General features: G+C 36.8%; 1 protein-coding gene across 2 annotated transcripts in view; it reads right to left on the reverse strand.

Moving 5' to 3' along the window:
* The window catches only part of PLEKHG1 (pleckstrin homology and RhoGEF domain containing G1), a 2,146,741-nt gene that overhangs the window by 1,186,314 nt on the left and 944,880 nt on the right, over positions 1-15,547 (reverse strand). For both annotated transcript variants that reach the window (XM_044090606.1, XM_044090581.1), the window contains exon 3: positions 11,250-11,324. In XM_044090606.1, the coding sequence (XP_043946541.1) occupies positions 11,250-11,324 (75 nt within the window). The remainder of the gene's footprint in view (positions 1-11,249; positions 11,325-15,547) is intronic.

The following is a 15,547-nucleotide window of genomic DNA, read 5'->3' on the forward strand; positions in this document are numbered from 1 at the left end:
CACCTATGAACCTATGTGGAAGCCAAGTAGCTGAAACACGATGTCCTTAACTCATGCAAGCCTATAGCACCTTTTTTATTTACTTCCAGTTAATATCCATACCTCCTTATGGCAGAAAGATGTTTTTTGGGTATGACTTCTTTACCTATGTGACTTACCAGCTTATAATAGACAGGATTAGAAAGGGCAAGGCATTATTAATAAAATGACACTAAGATCGTTAACCTAGGACATCCCACAGCAGAAAAGCCTTCATTATCTTATGCTTTTTAAACTGATGTTTCAGAACGTGGTCTGGAATGCAAGGATGTGTGTAGGCTGTAAGATTTGCAACATTCTATACCAGATAGGTGTTTAGCAAGTTAAGAGCTCATTTGCATATATCCCATGGGTCTCCACTGCAGGAGGTTTTAAGGTATCACACAGTAAAAACTGTAACCTGGCTGGATTTTTCTTGCAGTTTTTTAATGAATAATTCCAAACTCAGCAATTACGAACAGTAAAACCCAATGTTACCCACTTGTGACTTTCGTTTCTCCAGGATGCAAGTCCTTCCCTGCATAAACACATTTTCCTCACAAGGCCTTGTCCCACAGCAGCTTTCATGACAACTGTTTACATGGTTCACTTTTACAGTATACACAACAGACTAACAGTGTGACACAGCTCTGTTTCATACCAATTTAATTCAGTCTGCTTTCCTTTTGCAGAAGACTGCTGTACATGTTGACAGTTTCTTGAAATTCCTGCCATTTGGCTATTGTACCGACAATGATGCCACACACATGCAACATAGTGCAGCCCTGCCACACAACATGCTGCTAAGGGTACTGTCCCACAGAGATGTTGCTTATCAGAGAAATACTTTTGCAACACATTGTCACACACAATAATAGTTTAATATAAAACTGCAAGTAGCAGATCACCCCCCCCCTGCACACACAAAAATGCTGTAAATCAGGTGCTGTTTGTGTTATTTTCCAAAATCACCATAAAACATGATTGCAGTTAAAGAAGTAATGTGGAATTTACATGTATTTTGATTTTCATAGGTCAGTGGTGAAGAAGGGAATACAGTGCTGATAGATTCCTGCACCAAGAAGATGAAATCTGCTAACAGCAGAGCTCTAGTATCATGGGATGTTCATGCATAGAGGCTGGCAAAAGATTATAGTGACACCTGTCAAAAAAAAAAAAAAAAAACAGCCATGTTGATGGCCAAGGATTCTGAAGGACAAACAGCTGGCACTTTAAGAATTTTCCGTCAGTCTGTTTAAAGAAAGCCTCTATCAAATAAATCCTCCTTTCAGCACCAGCAAAAGAGTGCCAAGATGAGGACTATTAACCATTCCAAGAAACTCCTTTAACATGAAGACTGTATTACTAGACAGATGACATTCTTCCACAAAATGCTTACTGCTTGGAACAATAAGCATCCATCCATAACAATTATAGATGGCACCTTATGTGGTTTTTGGGAAAGATTTTTAAGTTCCTTGGTCCAGCCTACCTGCCTGGTAAGCAAATGTAAATAAAAATAACACAATAAAAACAATCTGAAGGTCTGATAAGCCAAGTATAAACCTCAATGGGTTATTTGCAATATTTCTGTTGTGTATTTTTCATGTGCAGTTGCCCTGTGAAGGTTGCAACTGCCCCGTGTACATTAAGCAGTACCACTGAGCTCATTTCACCATCTATCACACTCTTCATTGTAGAACTGACAATTTCAGAGCAAGAATAGCAAACTAAATTACTTATGTGCTTCTCAAAATGAATCACACACAGGAACTGTTTTCTTGGGGGGGGGGGCGGTGTATAGGGCCTTCCACTGACACCTTAATGTTCATTTCTCAATATTACCCTTAGATTATTACAAGGGGGGAAATATTGCCTCTATAATGCTGTGGGGCAGCATTAGGATTCTATCTAACATTCTCAGCCTAGGGCTTAGGCTGAATACAGTTATATATAAAGAATACATCATGGACTGTCATGCCCACTGTATTCCTCTGTCTGATGAGGATCCAGTGGTATTCCTCAACACAGCTTCCACAGATCCATTACAATACCCCTAACTGGGACTGAACCTTGGTGTCCAACAAGAGGAGCTCAAGGTGCAGAAAATGTAATCTTTCCCCAAGGAATGAGAACTGGCCTAATGGCAGCTGCCTTTGCCTATCTTACTACCCTAACCCCCACCCCCCAGCCAGCGCACTGCCTCCCATATCCACACCATTGCAGACAGAAGTCTGTAGCATCATCCACCTATGTGCATTGTATATTTTGTAATTATTTTAAATGAGTGCTTACTCTAAGAAACTTATGTACATATATTGTACTACTACTATAAGACTTCTGATCACATAACTGTAGTATGAGCATGTATTGCATTTAACGGTTTTTGCCTTTTATATGTCAGGATTCTACCACTTGTTATCCTACTACTACTATTGCATTTAACTGTCTTGTGTTCTAATAATGTCAGCATTCCGCTAATCGTTATTTATTTATTTATTTTTAACAACCACGTATTCACACTGTAACTTCTTGGAGCTTTTCACCCCAGGACTCCACTGAAAATGGACACTAGCTGTCCAGTCGGACTATCCTGGTAAAACAAATGTTAAATAAATAAATAATAAAATAAAATTTGAAATTGTTCTAATCATTTTCATACCCGTTAAGGTTAAAAGAAACAGGAAGAAGATAAGTCACCAGGGCCCTAAAGAAGCACACAAAACTACTTGCTTATCTGACTCTGTGCTGCTTTCACAGGTGTTAGGTGAAGCTCAGGAAAAAAATAAATTTCATCCTGGCTGTAAGAACGATGCATCTCATGTTAAGGATACAACAGATCAGCTGAAGCAGTTCACTGGTGACAATAAATACATTAAATGTCAGACTGAATCACAGAATAAAAACAGAAGACAAGAAGGAACAATTTGGAATTCCTATACTTAAATCAAGTTGTACAGTGAGATTGCATGTCTTAACAGGGTTGTATCATATACAAAGTTTGAAATCACTATGCCTTGAAGTACTCACGTTTTCTAAGGTATACTGATCTCAGAGTTAAGCAAACAGTGCAAATATGGAGGTGGGGGTAGAGCCTCCCTCATTTGGGGTGCAGGGAACTTACCCCTCTGAAAAAAAAAAGTATTAAAGATGGAAAATATTACTCACTTTCTGAAGGATCAGTATTAAGACATTACAAACAGTGGCCATCAGTGATGCCAAGAAAGTAGTAAGACTGTCTCTTACAGTCATCACACACTTTCACTTTGGATGAAAATGTTCCAGACTTGCTATACTTGGCATCTTAAGTAATGAAATATCTACCTCTCTGGGGAGAAACACATTTAAAGGGGTTAGTGTTAAAGGTTCTGAGGCTCTTTGCTTTCACTGTAGCTATTTCTACAGTAAGGCTTTGTCTCTGTCATCCAGACAACGGTGTCAAGTAGACCTCTAGGAAAGCCAAAATGAAACTACCTCTTATCTGTTGTAGAGCTATACAATAGTACAGATGGTATGAGAGGACAGAGTGAAGTTCATTTGCTTTGAGTTTTTATGAAGCTAAATATTCAACTGATTTTGGGGACTTTAAGCTAAACCACAGCATTTTATAGTGGCACATATGTTGTAAGATTCATAGTGATGGAAGTAATATATTACAATATGTAATATATTACAATTTCTAGTAACTAGTAATATAACTAATTACTTTTTCAAAATAGTAACTAGTAACAGTAATGTATTACATTTTTTAGTAACTTGTAACTTAAATGTGTGTTACTTTTGAGTTACTTTTGCTTATACCAGAGATTCTTAACGTGGGTGATATAGCCTCCTAAAGAGTGATGTTACTCTCGGGGTCCCTATGTAGTATGAATAGTAATCAGATGTTAGAAGGTAATAGACACTTTGAAGCGGCAATTTGGATAAAAAAATTACAACATAATGTTGGCACAACTCAGAGCACGTGGCATTCATAATAGATCATTAGAATTAGTCTGGAGTAAAATTTACTTCATTTTTTTTAGCACTGCAAGGAGGTGAAAGCTAATGATGATCAGAGTCCAGCCCTACCCTGGTACTGTGGGACTCTCACCCACTAAAACACCCCCTAACACTGGGACAATTCTAGCCTGCTAGAGATCATATGCTTACCCTGGAGTATAATAAATGGCATTGGTTTTTCATATCACCATCAGTCAGAATCAAACTCATCACTTATCAGTTGAGCACCCGATGCCCCAACCAACTGCACTAAACAGGGCTCTTCAGGTATATCTATGATCAACCAACGTTTGTCTTGACAATGTTTTTGTTATGTTCTACTTAAAATTATTTAGGGGTTCTGATTTTTAGCTGCTGAAAATAGACAAAATGTGATAGGTTTTTATAGGTCTTGTGCTGCTGGCTGGTTTGGTCTAGTTATTAACTGTGACTCTCTAGCTATAAAAACTAGTCTTCTCCTTTTGGCTGTACCCATTAGGGATCAACATGATGGATCATCAGTCTGCAGAAAAAGTGGCAGTGGAGTTTTACATTACTGAGTTGCCAGCCCAGCACCCAGCCTTCCTCAGAAGGCACACCCATGCATACATTTGCAACAAAGGCCAGTTTAGAATGTCTAATCCACCTGTACCATGTCTTGGGAATGTGGGAGGAAACCGGAGCACCCTGAGGAAACCCTAGATCATAGTTGTTGTTGTGTCTTTCAGCTTTTCCCGGTTAGGGGTCGCCACAGCGGAACTCCAGTCCGCTAATGATTGGCAGTTGATTTTTACGTAGCGAGTTGCCAGCCCTGACACACAACCTTCAACGAAGGATGCCCATTCATGCATGTCTCCATGCAGAAGACGCTCTAGCTGAGAGTCGAACCGGACAGCGTCTTACTATGAGGCGACAACGCTACCGCAGCACCACCACCGCGGAAATCATAGTATATATGTTAAAGCCACTGTAGCTCATGGGCACATGCATAAAAAGTACTGAGCACATGCAAGCAGAGCGCCATTTTGTGTAAGCAGCTGGAATGAAAGCATGCATGTATGCAGCAGTCAGTCAGTTAGCTAGTTCGTTTAAGTTTTATGTTCCAGTCATCCATCCTGATGTGTTTGTGTGCAATAAATATCTTAAATGAACACCCAAGCCTCCATCTTATTTGAACACACAAGATGAGTGACATGTTGTGAGCATGGGCTCTGAAGTCAAAACTTCTTAAAACCATGAGGCGCACAGTCAGAAATGGAGGAATATACAAGAGTGGCTCAAACAACTCGCAAACGACTCATAGGTCAGAAAATATTTCCATGTTCTTAAACTCATTTAAATGATTTTTCACTCAATGAATATAAAGCAAAGCATTCCAAACCAATTACTGAACAAAATGTTCAAAATTGCAACACATTGAAAAAGTACTTGAAATAATTACAAAAATATTTTAAAAATATCTGAATCATATAAAATGTTCAAAAAAGAGAAAACAACTGTATTTTTTTGTAATGTACGACTTTTTCACATTAACTAAAGCTATTCAAAGTATCTAAAGTGTGAAAAGTCTTGGCAGTGTATGCAGTATTATAGTACAGTCTTTTCAAAGAGTACAATTATTTCAAAGAGTCTGTTGTGCAGCTGAATATAATTACAGGTACCTGGTGTGTGTTTACTTATTTGGCATGGCAGAGAGATTTCACAGACCTGATCCACTTGTGTTTTATAATAATACTGCTGGAAACTGGAGAGTGTTTGAGCAAGAATATATTTGCATACAGGCTGCTTTTTATAATAATGACACACATACAAAAGCATTTATTCTGCTCAATTTAGCTGGTTTAGAAGCCAGTGAGAGATAGCATTCATTTGTGAATGCACCTGCTCTTTATGCAGAGAACGGGAAGACTGCTATATTGTGGTACAGACTGAAACACGGGTAGATTCTGAGTGCTTAAAATGTAAATTTAGAGAAATGTGCAACCCTCAAACAAATATTACAGTACAAAGGCACTACTTTACACAAAAGATCAAAAGCCTAGTGAAACTTTTGCAGCATATATAAGTGACTTGAGAAACAAGGCAAAATCATGCAGATTTGGTGATCTGAGAGATGAGGTGATAAAAAACAAGCTTGTGTGTGGTGTTAATAATGATGCAGTGAGAAAGATTTTGCTTCGAGACAGTGATCTAACTTTAAGCAAAACCACAGAGATTTGTCAGATATAAGATCTTATAGAAAAGTACACAAATATGCTTAAGAATGATAAGAACATGCTTGCAGCTTATTCCAGCATGAATGTTGATAGCATGCAGCATACTACGGCTGACATTTGGACCTATCACAATCGTAGTTTCTTTGGTGTCATCGCCCACTGGATCAACTGTGATGCACTTCAAAGAAAGTCAGCTACCCTGTCATGCTGCAGATTACAGGGGAGGCATTCAGTTGAGCAATTTTGTAAAGGCTTTCACTGGTCTTCTCAGAATATGAGAGATCTGAGACTACAAGCATTCTGTCTCAAGGTGAGGATGATGATGGTGAAGAGATTTATGACAGCTGTGCTGAGTCAGTCAGGGCAAAGCGAGACACCTATTCACTGCCTCACCATCTGAAATGAGCAGCACAAACACACTGAATCTAGTTGCCGTGCAAGATGCTGGATCTGCTTGTAAAGGTGCACAGTATAAAAAGATCATGTGAAGCACCATGGCCAATTGCTATGCTGCTTGGAACAAGGCTAGTCACAGCAATCAAGCTGCTGAGGTGGTTTGAAATAAGTGTGATCTGGTATTGATTATTCCCAATGTGACATGACGGAATTCCACTTGCTACACAATGATGAGAATTCACCTCATTGCAACTCAAGATGAAGGCTTGCCGAATGAGATATGTGAACAGATTGGAATTACCATCTTCATGCCTGCAGAAATTACCTTTGTTGCTGAGTTTGTTCAAGGAATGCAGCCCCTAGCAATGGCTCTGGACATCCTACATTCAGCGCTGAAAAGCTTCATGGGAATCCTGATCCCCACTATTACATGCCTGAAAAACAAGTTGTCCAAAGTCAGGCAGTCTGTGAAGCTTGTTGTGCCGCTAGTTGATGCTCTTCTTAAAGGCACTGAGCCTCGGTTCAATCACTTTCTGGAGCGTGAAGAACTCATTCTGGCTAGCATAGTGCAACCACAGTTTCATTTGCGATGGATGGATAGTGAAGAGCAGAATCTCCGAGGCAAGGCTCTGGTCCTTAATGCCATGTTGAAACTGGATGAACCTGCATGTGGATCTGAAGCTTCTGCACTAACTGCTGAAGACGGCTTCTTCAGCTTTAAAGTGTCGACACCAGCCAATGTCAGCATATCTTCAAAGAAGGACATGTATCTGGCTGACCCTATCAGAGAAATATCTTCTCTCAACAGTTACTCTATAGTCAAGAAGATATTTCTGAACACTAATACAGCTCTGCCAGCTATTGCACCAGTTGAACGCCTGTTCACTCTTGGTGGACAAGTGCTGACTGCAAGAAGAAATAGACTCACTGACGAACATTTTGAAAAGTTGCTTCTTCTTTGAGCCAACAGAAATGTGTTGTAGTCATTATGAATAGTTATATAAACTGATAGTTTGGTTGACTTTGTTGTGTTAACAGTCTTGTTAGACCTATATGACATTTTGTGTAAGCATTTTTGCGTCCTCAGCATTAGTTTTAGCAGATTAGCCTAATGTACATTGTTGAAAATTTGATGGGTTGTAAGTTGTTATGGGTCTTGTGTTGCTGGCTGTGCGTACTTTAAGTATTAAATTGTGACTCTCTGACTATAAAGACTAGTCTGTGGGACTTTGTAAACTGTAAAATGCTATTCAGCATTATTTATTTATTTATTTTACTTATTTAACATTTGTTAACCAGGAAAGTCCAACTTGGAACATAGCCAATTTTCAGTGGAGACCAGAGGAGAAATGCTCCAAATGCATGTCTTTGAATGTGGGAAGAAACTGGAGCACCCAGAGGAAACCCACACAAACACAGGAAGGACATTGTGTATATACATTTAATACACTGGTATTCATGTGCAGTAAGCATGTATTCCTCACACACAAGCACCGTGTGAGTAAATCTGAATATAATAACTATACTTATGTAAACGTAACTCAACAGTAACTAGTTACTTTAGTTTGTAACTAGTAATAGTAATATATTACTTTTTTAGAAAAGTAATAAGTAATAGCAATATATTACTTTCACTTAGTAACTAGTAATAGTTACATATTACTTTCACTTAAAAGTAACTAGTAATAGTAACTTATTACTTTTACAAGTAAATGGCATAACACTGAAGATTCATGTTTTGAATACCCAAATACCCCCTTCTCCTTCTGTATATATTTGAATAAGTAATTTCACTCCTGGGCATTTACAATTACTTATACCAAAATGATTCATTTTAAGTTCAGTTGTGCAAAATATATTCTTTGCAATGACTGGTGATGTAACCAAAGAAATGTAATTTTAAATGAACAGAAAAGAAATGAAAGAAAGAGAGAAAGAAAGAAAAATATATAAAACAGAACAATACAATGTTGTTTATAATATGTCCTGGGTAGAAAACTGGGCATAGAGATGGGATATTGCCTGAGATAACTTGATGCCAGCTAACTGCAATGAATTTAAAATATTCTAAAAGAAGATTAAGACACTTTCTGGTTACAGTTCTTGTTAGCCAAGGAGGTGGGCTGGTCTAAATAATCTTTTCAGCCATGACCCAAGCTCAAAGACTGAGCATGCAAAACAATTTAGAGCAAAGCTAAGCATAACACAAAACAACAATAAATACAATAAAACTTAATATAAATAAAGCAAAACTAAAGCACACATCAAATACACAGCAAAACTGTGTAAAGATGAAGATAAATCAGGTAAGTAAGCTGTAAGTATGCAGTCATTTCAAGAATTGTAATAAAATTTGGTAGTCACAGGTGACATATATCTATCTATCTATACACACATATATATATATATATATATATATATATATTTGTGTACAGAGTACTGACAATAAGTGGTTTGGGCACCTGACACAGCTGGCGTGGAGGATGAGCATACCCAATGTGATGGAAGTTGGAGCCAGATGTGCACTGTTACAATCCTTTATTAAGCTCACCAATGAACTGTTTGGTGATGACATGCAGCACAAGTTTGTAGAAACATGCACTTACGGGGGAAAGTGACGCACTGTGTGCATCAGTGGTAATGTGCATTATATGCCCACCTACCCAGGGGAGGGGTTATAGCTAGACTGCACATATCCTCATTGCAAATATGCAGGATAGGTCACAAAGGCTCCTCAGAGCCACCTGAACAATGGCCTCCTATGGACAGTACTCAAGTTATTTTTTTTTCTGGTTTAGAAAGACAGTATTAATGACTTTTAGGAAATAGCTAGTGTGTCTTAAGTCAGAACTTTCTATTTCAGGGGCTGCAAGTTTGACCATCATGAGCTGAACTATGGCATTTCTCATAAATGGCTAATAAAAATATACACGTTGCAATTCCTGTCTGCCCCAGCTCAGTGATAGAAACAGCATACTGACACTGCTCTCAGTGTAGGGTATGGTTGTGCCATTGTTTAACTCCACTAAGTGAAATGATACTGCAATCTTACATCCTAAGCTACTAAGTGTACCAACATTCTTGTAAATTCTCCACAGCACAAACACTGGCCTTTTACACTTAAAAACAATCACACAGTGCTGATATAATGCTGGAGGCCAACGTACAGCCCCTTACACAAACACACACCCACACACATACAACCCCCCCCCCCCAGCAAACACATACCTTTAAAGCTTCACAGCCACTGTCAGTTCCATGTTAAAGGCCTAACCAAAGAGAGGCTGCAGTGTTATTCTTAGGTTGATGGTAGCTGTAAAAGGTCAAATGCATGTTGTACATTAATAAAAAGATTGTCCAAGAGATATTGATAACCACTACTAAAATATGACACAAGTTAATAAATAGTATCAACAGCAGTTAATCAAGGCAGGGTACACAGCCCATAGAGAAAAATGCATTACGGTCCATGTCTAACCATGAACTCGGAATGGTGTGGTAGTGGTAGGGGTTTTGGCTAATGAACTAGATTGCAGTAGCCATTACAAAGTTTGCCAAGATTTGTTTGCATCATACATAGAAAAATACTTTGCTGCTGGCATAGTGCAGACCACTTCTTCAGGATACAAATAATATTCTATTCTTAGTGCTTTATTCAGGTATTAAGAGACTGCTGAGCTATGATTTATATGACTTCACAGTAGCAAACATGCTACTTACCCTTTCAGCAGGCTGCCTCACTTACCAAGTCATACTCATTTTTTCCATTCAGTACAAGTTATTTTTATTTCTAGCCCATAAAGTTATTGAAATTATTGCTTATGCTTCAAGAAACTGTAGGAGCGGTCCAAATATGATATCAGATGGTTGATACAACCCAGTTACCTTTTCATAAATGATAAATGGATAAATTGTGAAGTAAAGTTTACAGAAATACATGATTATTTATTCAATGCATGCATTAGGTGTTTATAATAAAAAGAATGTGCATCCAGACTACTAATTTACATCAATGTTTCGGTTGTCAAGTACCATTTCTTCAATACACAAGTAATTTCAGTTCATTGATTACACTTAAATTTGCTGTGTGTACAAAAGGGAACATGAATACAGTCCAGAAATAAATGACCCAACTCATCTTTCTGATACACCAACTATGTATGTTCAATTCTCAAATAAGGTCTGCCTTGTTTTAATTTTTTTTTTTGGTTAAAATTCTATTAACTCAACATTAGTACTGTATTTACCATTAACAAAAATGCAAAATGCATAAAAATCAACAAGTAAACACTGCAGTATACTATCACTACTTAACATCTGACACAGGAAAAAATCTGATTGTTACAGGAACAGTAAGAAAATAAAGACACTTATTTCTATCCATGAGTTATTCTGTCATAGTTTTAGGACAAAGGCAATAAACCATCAAGCACAATTTATTAACTGCTTCAAAGCAGCTGAAAAAGTCCATCACTCTCTAAGGATTACTTGTATTCTGGAAAAGATGAAAAGCCTGCACACTGCTGAGTTTAAATGTCTCTCTGCTACTTCAAGGTGTAGTTTCCTGACATATTTAGGCTACAAAAAGTAGATCTCTTTCTCTTCTCCCTCCCAGTTCAGAACTAAAACAATACTAACCTTCATTCTTGGATGCAGTCTCTGTAGCCTCCAGCGTGTTATCTGGCATCTCTGTGGAGACCAGCTTTGCAAAACCTAAGGGTTACAAAGAAAAAAAGAGGTTTCTTAGACACAGCCAACACATTCCTGAGAAAGGACAACTTAATGCAGGCCATGGATAATGTTGCAGCCTGGATTATCCCCTGAACAACCCAAGAATGTCACTCTTTTCATCAATGTTGTTTCAAAAGCATTTCTCCCATTACTTTACTGACACAAAATGTAAACTAAAGGCCCTATTTGAAAATATTTCTTTTCTCTAGCATCAATTAACTGCACACTGTAATCCAAATCTGATAGAATAAAATCAGTCAAAAGGGCCTATCAACTGTTTGCTTTACAAAGACTTTAAGGCTCCCCCACACTTTTGTGAGAATATCATATATACAGTATTCTGCATTATCTAGTACTTTCTACACAACATAATCATGCATGGGTGGAGGCAGGCCAAACTGGAAAAGTGTATTAATTTCTGTGCCAAAAGATATCTTGCCACAGAAATGTTTCAGAATGTTGACTTTCATGCCTTGTTACGGAAACAAAATTAAGCTTTAACATGTGCAAAGAAAAACTACTCCACACATTTCAAATTACTTTTAAAAGTCACTGATTCCATGAATTCCACAATATGTTTTCTCATCTGATGCAAAAGTTCAGTTTTCTAAAATAGCATTTAAAAAAGGTTTAAGTGTTTAGAATGTAACACAAGTCAAATTACATTTACCCCATACAAATGGCAAAAGGCAGATAAGTGACACTGTCTTTTTGTTTGCATGAGTTTTCCATGACATAGCACTAGACATCCTTTTTAAACACAAAAAACAAAGCAAGATATAAAAAAATGAAGATCTCATCCCTTTCTAGAAAAGCAGAAAAAAAAGGATTTGTTTTGCATATTCATGCTTCCATATACCTGCAAAACTCTTCAAAAGGTAGCAGCACAGCCACACAGTAAATAATCCATCACAGTTTGATCTAAAAACTGATATCTATGAAACCTGCGACTTAAGCTTGTTTCCATGTCCATCCAAAGGGACTTGGAAGGGGAAGTGTTACATGACTAATGAGCACTGAAAAATGCAGCGCACAGATTTCAAGCAAAACCCACACGGGACAGCAAGGAGGACACAAGAAATGAATCTGCCATCTTTTGCATTCTAATGGCAAAGACCAAATGGCCCACCCATCTACCCATTTCCTGTATGTCACATTATTCGTAGACCCTATATAGCAAACAGTATGTAACTGGCCTATCACTCAAATAAATTTCTCTTATGTCTTTTCCATGCATTCTTGAACTTCGTCAGTGGCTTGTCCATACCACCATTTTTCAGGAAGAGTGCACTAATCATGCACTACTCTTTTTCTGGAATAATACTTTCTTGCATCTCTCCAAAAAATTCACATTGCATTTTCAATTGCGTTGTAATCTCATATATTTTTTAAATATAATACCTACACAGACTCAGTATATTCCTTTCAGTTATTTAAAGTTAGAATGTCCTACCTCCAAGTCTGTACTATATCAAGGAAGTAAAAGCCATCACATCATCACAAAGTTAGGCAGCCAGACAGAAACATAGACCAGTACACTGAAGAAATAAAGACCAGTATACCAACCAAAAAAGTAAATAAAACTGCCAAAAATGTTATTGGTTTAAAATCATACAAAAAAGTTAACTTCAAGAAAAGTAAATGACAATATTACATCTTTTGCTAGACTGCTTATACTGTTTTATGTGAAATCTGCAGCAGTCAAACGAACTGGGGCACAGATTACATCTACATAGTACACTGAGAATATGTTACTACATTTATTAATGTTAGAATGCACAATACATCTCACAGATCATGTGCAAAAGTGCTTTTTCTTACCATTTCTTTTTGTATTAGTCATGTTAAGTGGATTTCTGTTTCTAAGACATGCAGTTTTTATCACCCCAATTGGGGTCCTATTTATTAAGTTTATTGAACTTGCGCTTGTATCCCTTGTATGCTGAGCAGTTGCAAGTTCGATCTTCTGAGTCATATGGTCCTGCATTTTAAAAACAATATATAATCAGTCAGGTAATCAGATGGTCTACTAACTAACTAATTAAATGCATTTAAACTGAAACAAAATAACAAAAGAGAAATGGAACAGGATAAGACTCTTAGCAAAGTGCCGCTATGGTGGCATAGAGGTATAAAGCTCTGACTAAAGCCCAGCCAACCCAGGTTTGATTAGCAGCCTGAGTCACTAATGGAATGGTAGGAAAGGGATGGGCGTGCCCATCCAAGTAAAAAGGGTGGTCACTGATAGACTCATTCAAGGAGGAATGGTGCTCACAGATACACTACCTAAGGGGAGGCATGATCTAAAGAGGGCAGTTGCCCTCAGACATAATCAATGACCATGGGGCAGGGAAAGGGATTGCGTACATCATAAGAAAATATGCACAGATGAGCTGAACACCCAGGACATCTTCAGGATGCATGACTGGCCCCAAGAAAAATGAAGTTGGGGGGGGTTTGAGGAGATTCATCTAGTCAAATACACTTAAAATGAATTATAGATCTACTATTTAGGTAAATTTCATACAGTTTAACAATCTAAACAAATATTTTTATGAAATAAATCTTTATACACAAGGTACTTACTATATTAATCATTTTTATAAATACTAAGTAAATGACCTTCACAATTTAATTTGAGATCAACATCTTTTCATCTGCTTTTTCTTGAAACAGAAATTGGTAAATAAAATACCCCTCTATCTCCATCCATGTTATAGTACTCAAAATTATGCAGCAATACCCATTACCCAGTATTAAATCATCCAGAAATGGTTATACTTATTCGTCCCAACATACTGGTGGTCAGTGATTAGCGTGACAGTCCAAAACAGGCCCCTCAACATATAACCAATATAAAAATCCAATAATTATAATTGATATGAGTGAACTCAAACTTATAACAACAAAAGTTCAATAACATACTTTAAAGAAACATTTGTGTTTTCTATTTAGTACTTACTGTACATACTAAACTGTAATACATTTTCTCTCTAACAATTATAATAATCAAATAATTAGGCTAACAAACATTTTTTTTCGATTTTGTTCTATGCTGAATCTAAAAAAAATGGGTTAAAAAAATAATTCCTCAACATAAGTAATATAAACACTTATCAAAAAAAGCAGTAACTAAGGGCAATCCCCATTTTTACTAACATTACTCAGACACATTTTTGCATACAGTTAATACTTCACATATTATCATATTCAAGCCTGATCCTTTTCTTTGATTGCCTCCCCGTTACACTATGATATAGATTAGGAATAGGAAGATAACTTATCCACTCATTTATTAAGACTAAGCTATACAGTTTTTTGTTTATTACAATTAACATTAGTAAATTCAAACTTGTAACAATGTAATTTCATTAATGTTTATCTACAAAAGCACAGAGCATTTCTAATAGACAATGATCCAGCCTAAAAACAATCTGAAAGTAGTTACTGACTATATGTTATTTGCCCTTACACATACTCACTGGAGAGAGCTTTTGTTAACCCCCAAACAAATCCAAGTTAATGCAATCATGCAGAACCTTCCAACTTGCTCAACCATCTTGTTACTGAGACAGTATATACTAGTCCTTCAGATAAGATGTTAAACCTAGGTTCCAACTGCTTGAGATGGTGGTGGCTCAGGTGGTTATAAAACATCCCATGACACCTATCACAGAGAGTACGGGTCCTTCATTTATCATAACATAAAAACCTTATTTACATATTTACAAAATATACATATTTACAGGAACACACTTATATTTTATTTACTATTTATCATTTTTCTTATAACATTCTTATTATTATTTTACCATAATTGACCCCCTACTCGTTCATCCACAAGCATAAGCTGATTTTTCACAATATATCTGAAAAAATCCATTTCCTAATTAAAAAAATCATTTAGTCTTTCAAGTCCAAATAAACCATTTACATAAAATCAATTCTTATCTAGCCTTCTCACATACTTATTATTTTTATAATATCCATACATAATCATATTGGTAGCTGTATGTCATTAATATTTCAAAAAATGTCTTTCACACTTCTTCCAGAGTTGTACCACTCCTGAATTAAAAAAAAAAACTTTTGAACTTTATTTTTATATTGCATATCCTCCTTTTACTGGTAACTTATTTATTACCAGTCTCCAGAAGAAATCCTGACACACTATTGTCTTGCTACACCTCTTTTTCCTTACTTTA

Source organism: Protopterus annectens, chromosome 1.part0 (assembly GCF_019279795.1).
Source record: "Protopterus annectens isolate FY-2018-M chromosome 1.part0, PAN1.0, whole genome shotgun sequence".
Classification (NCBI taxonomy): Eukaryota; Metazoa; Chordata; order Ceratodontiformes; family Protopteridae; genus Protopterus; species Protopterus annectens.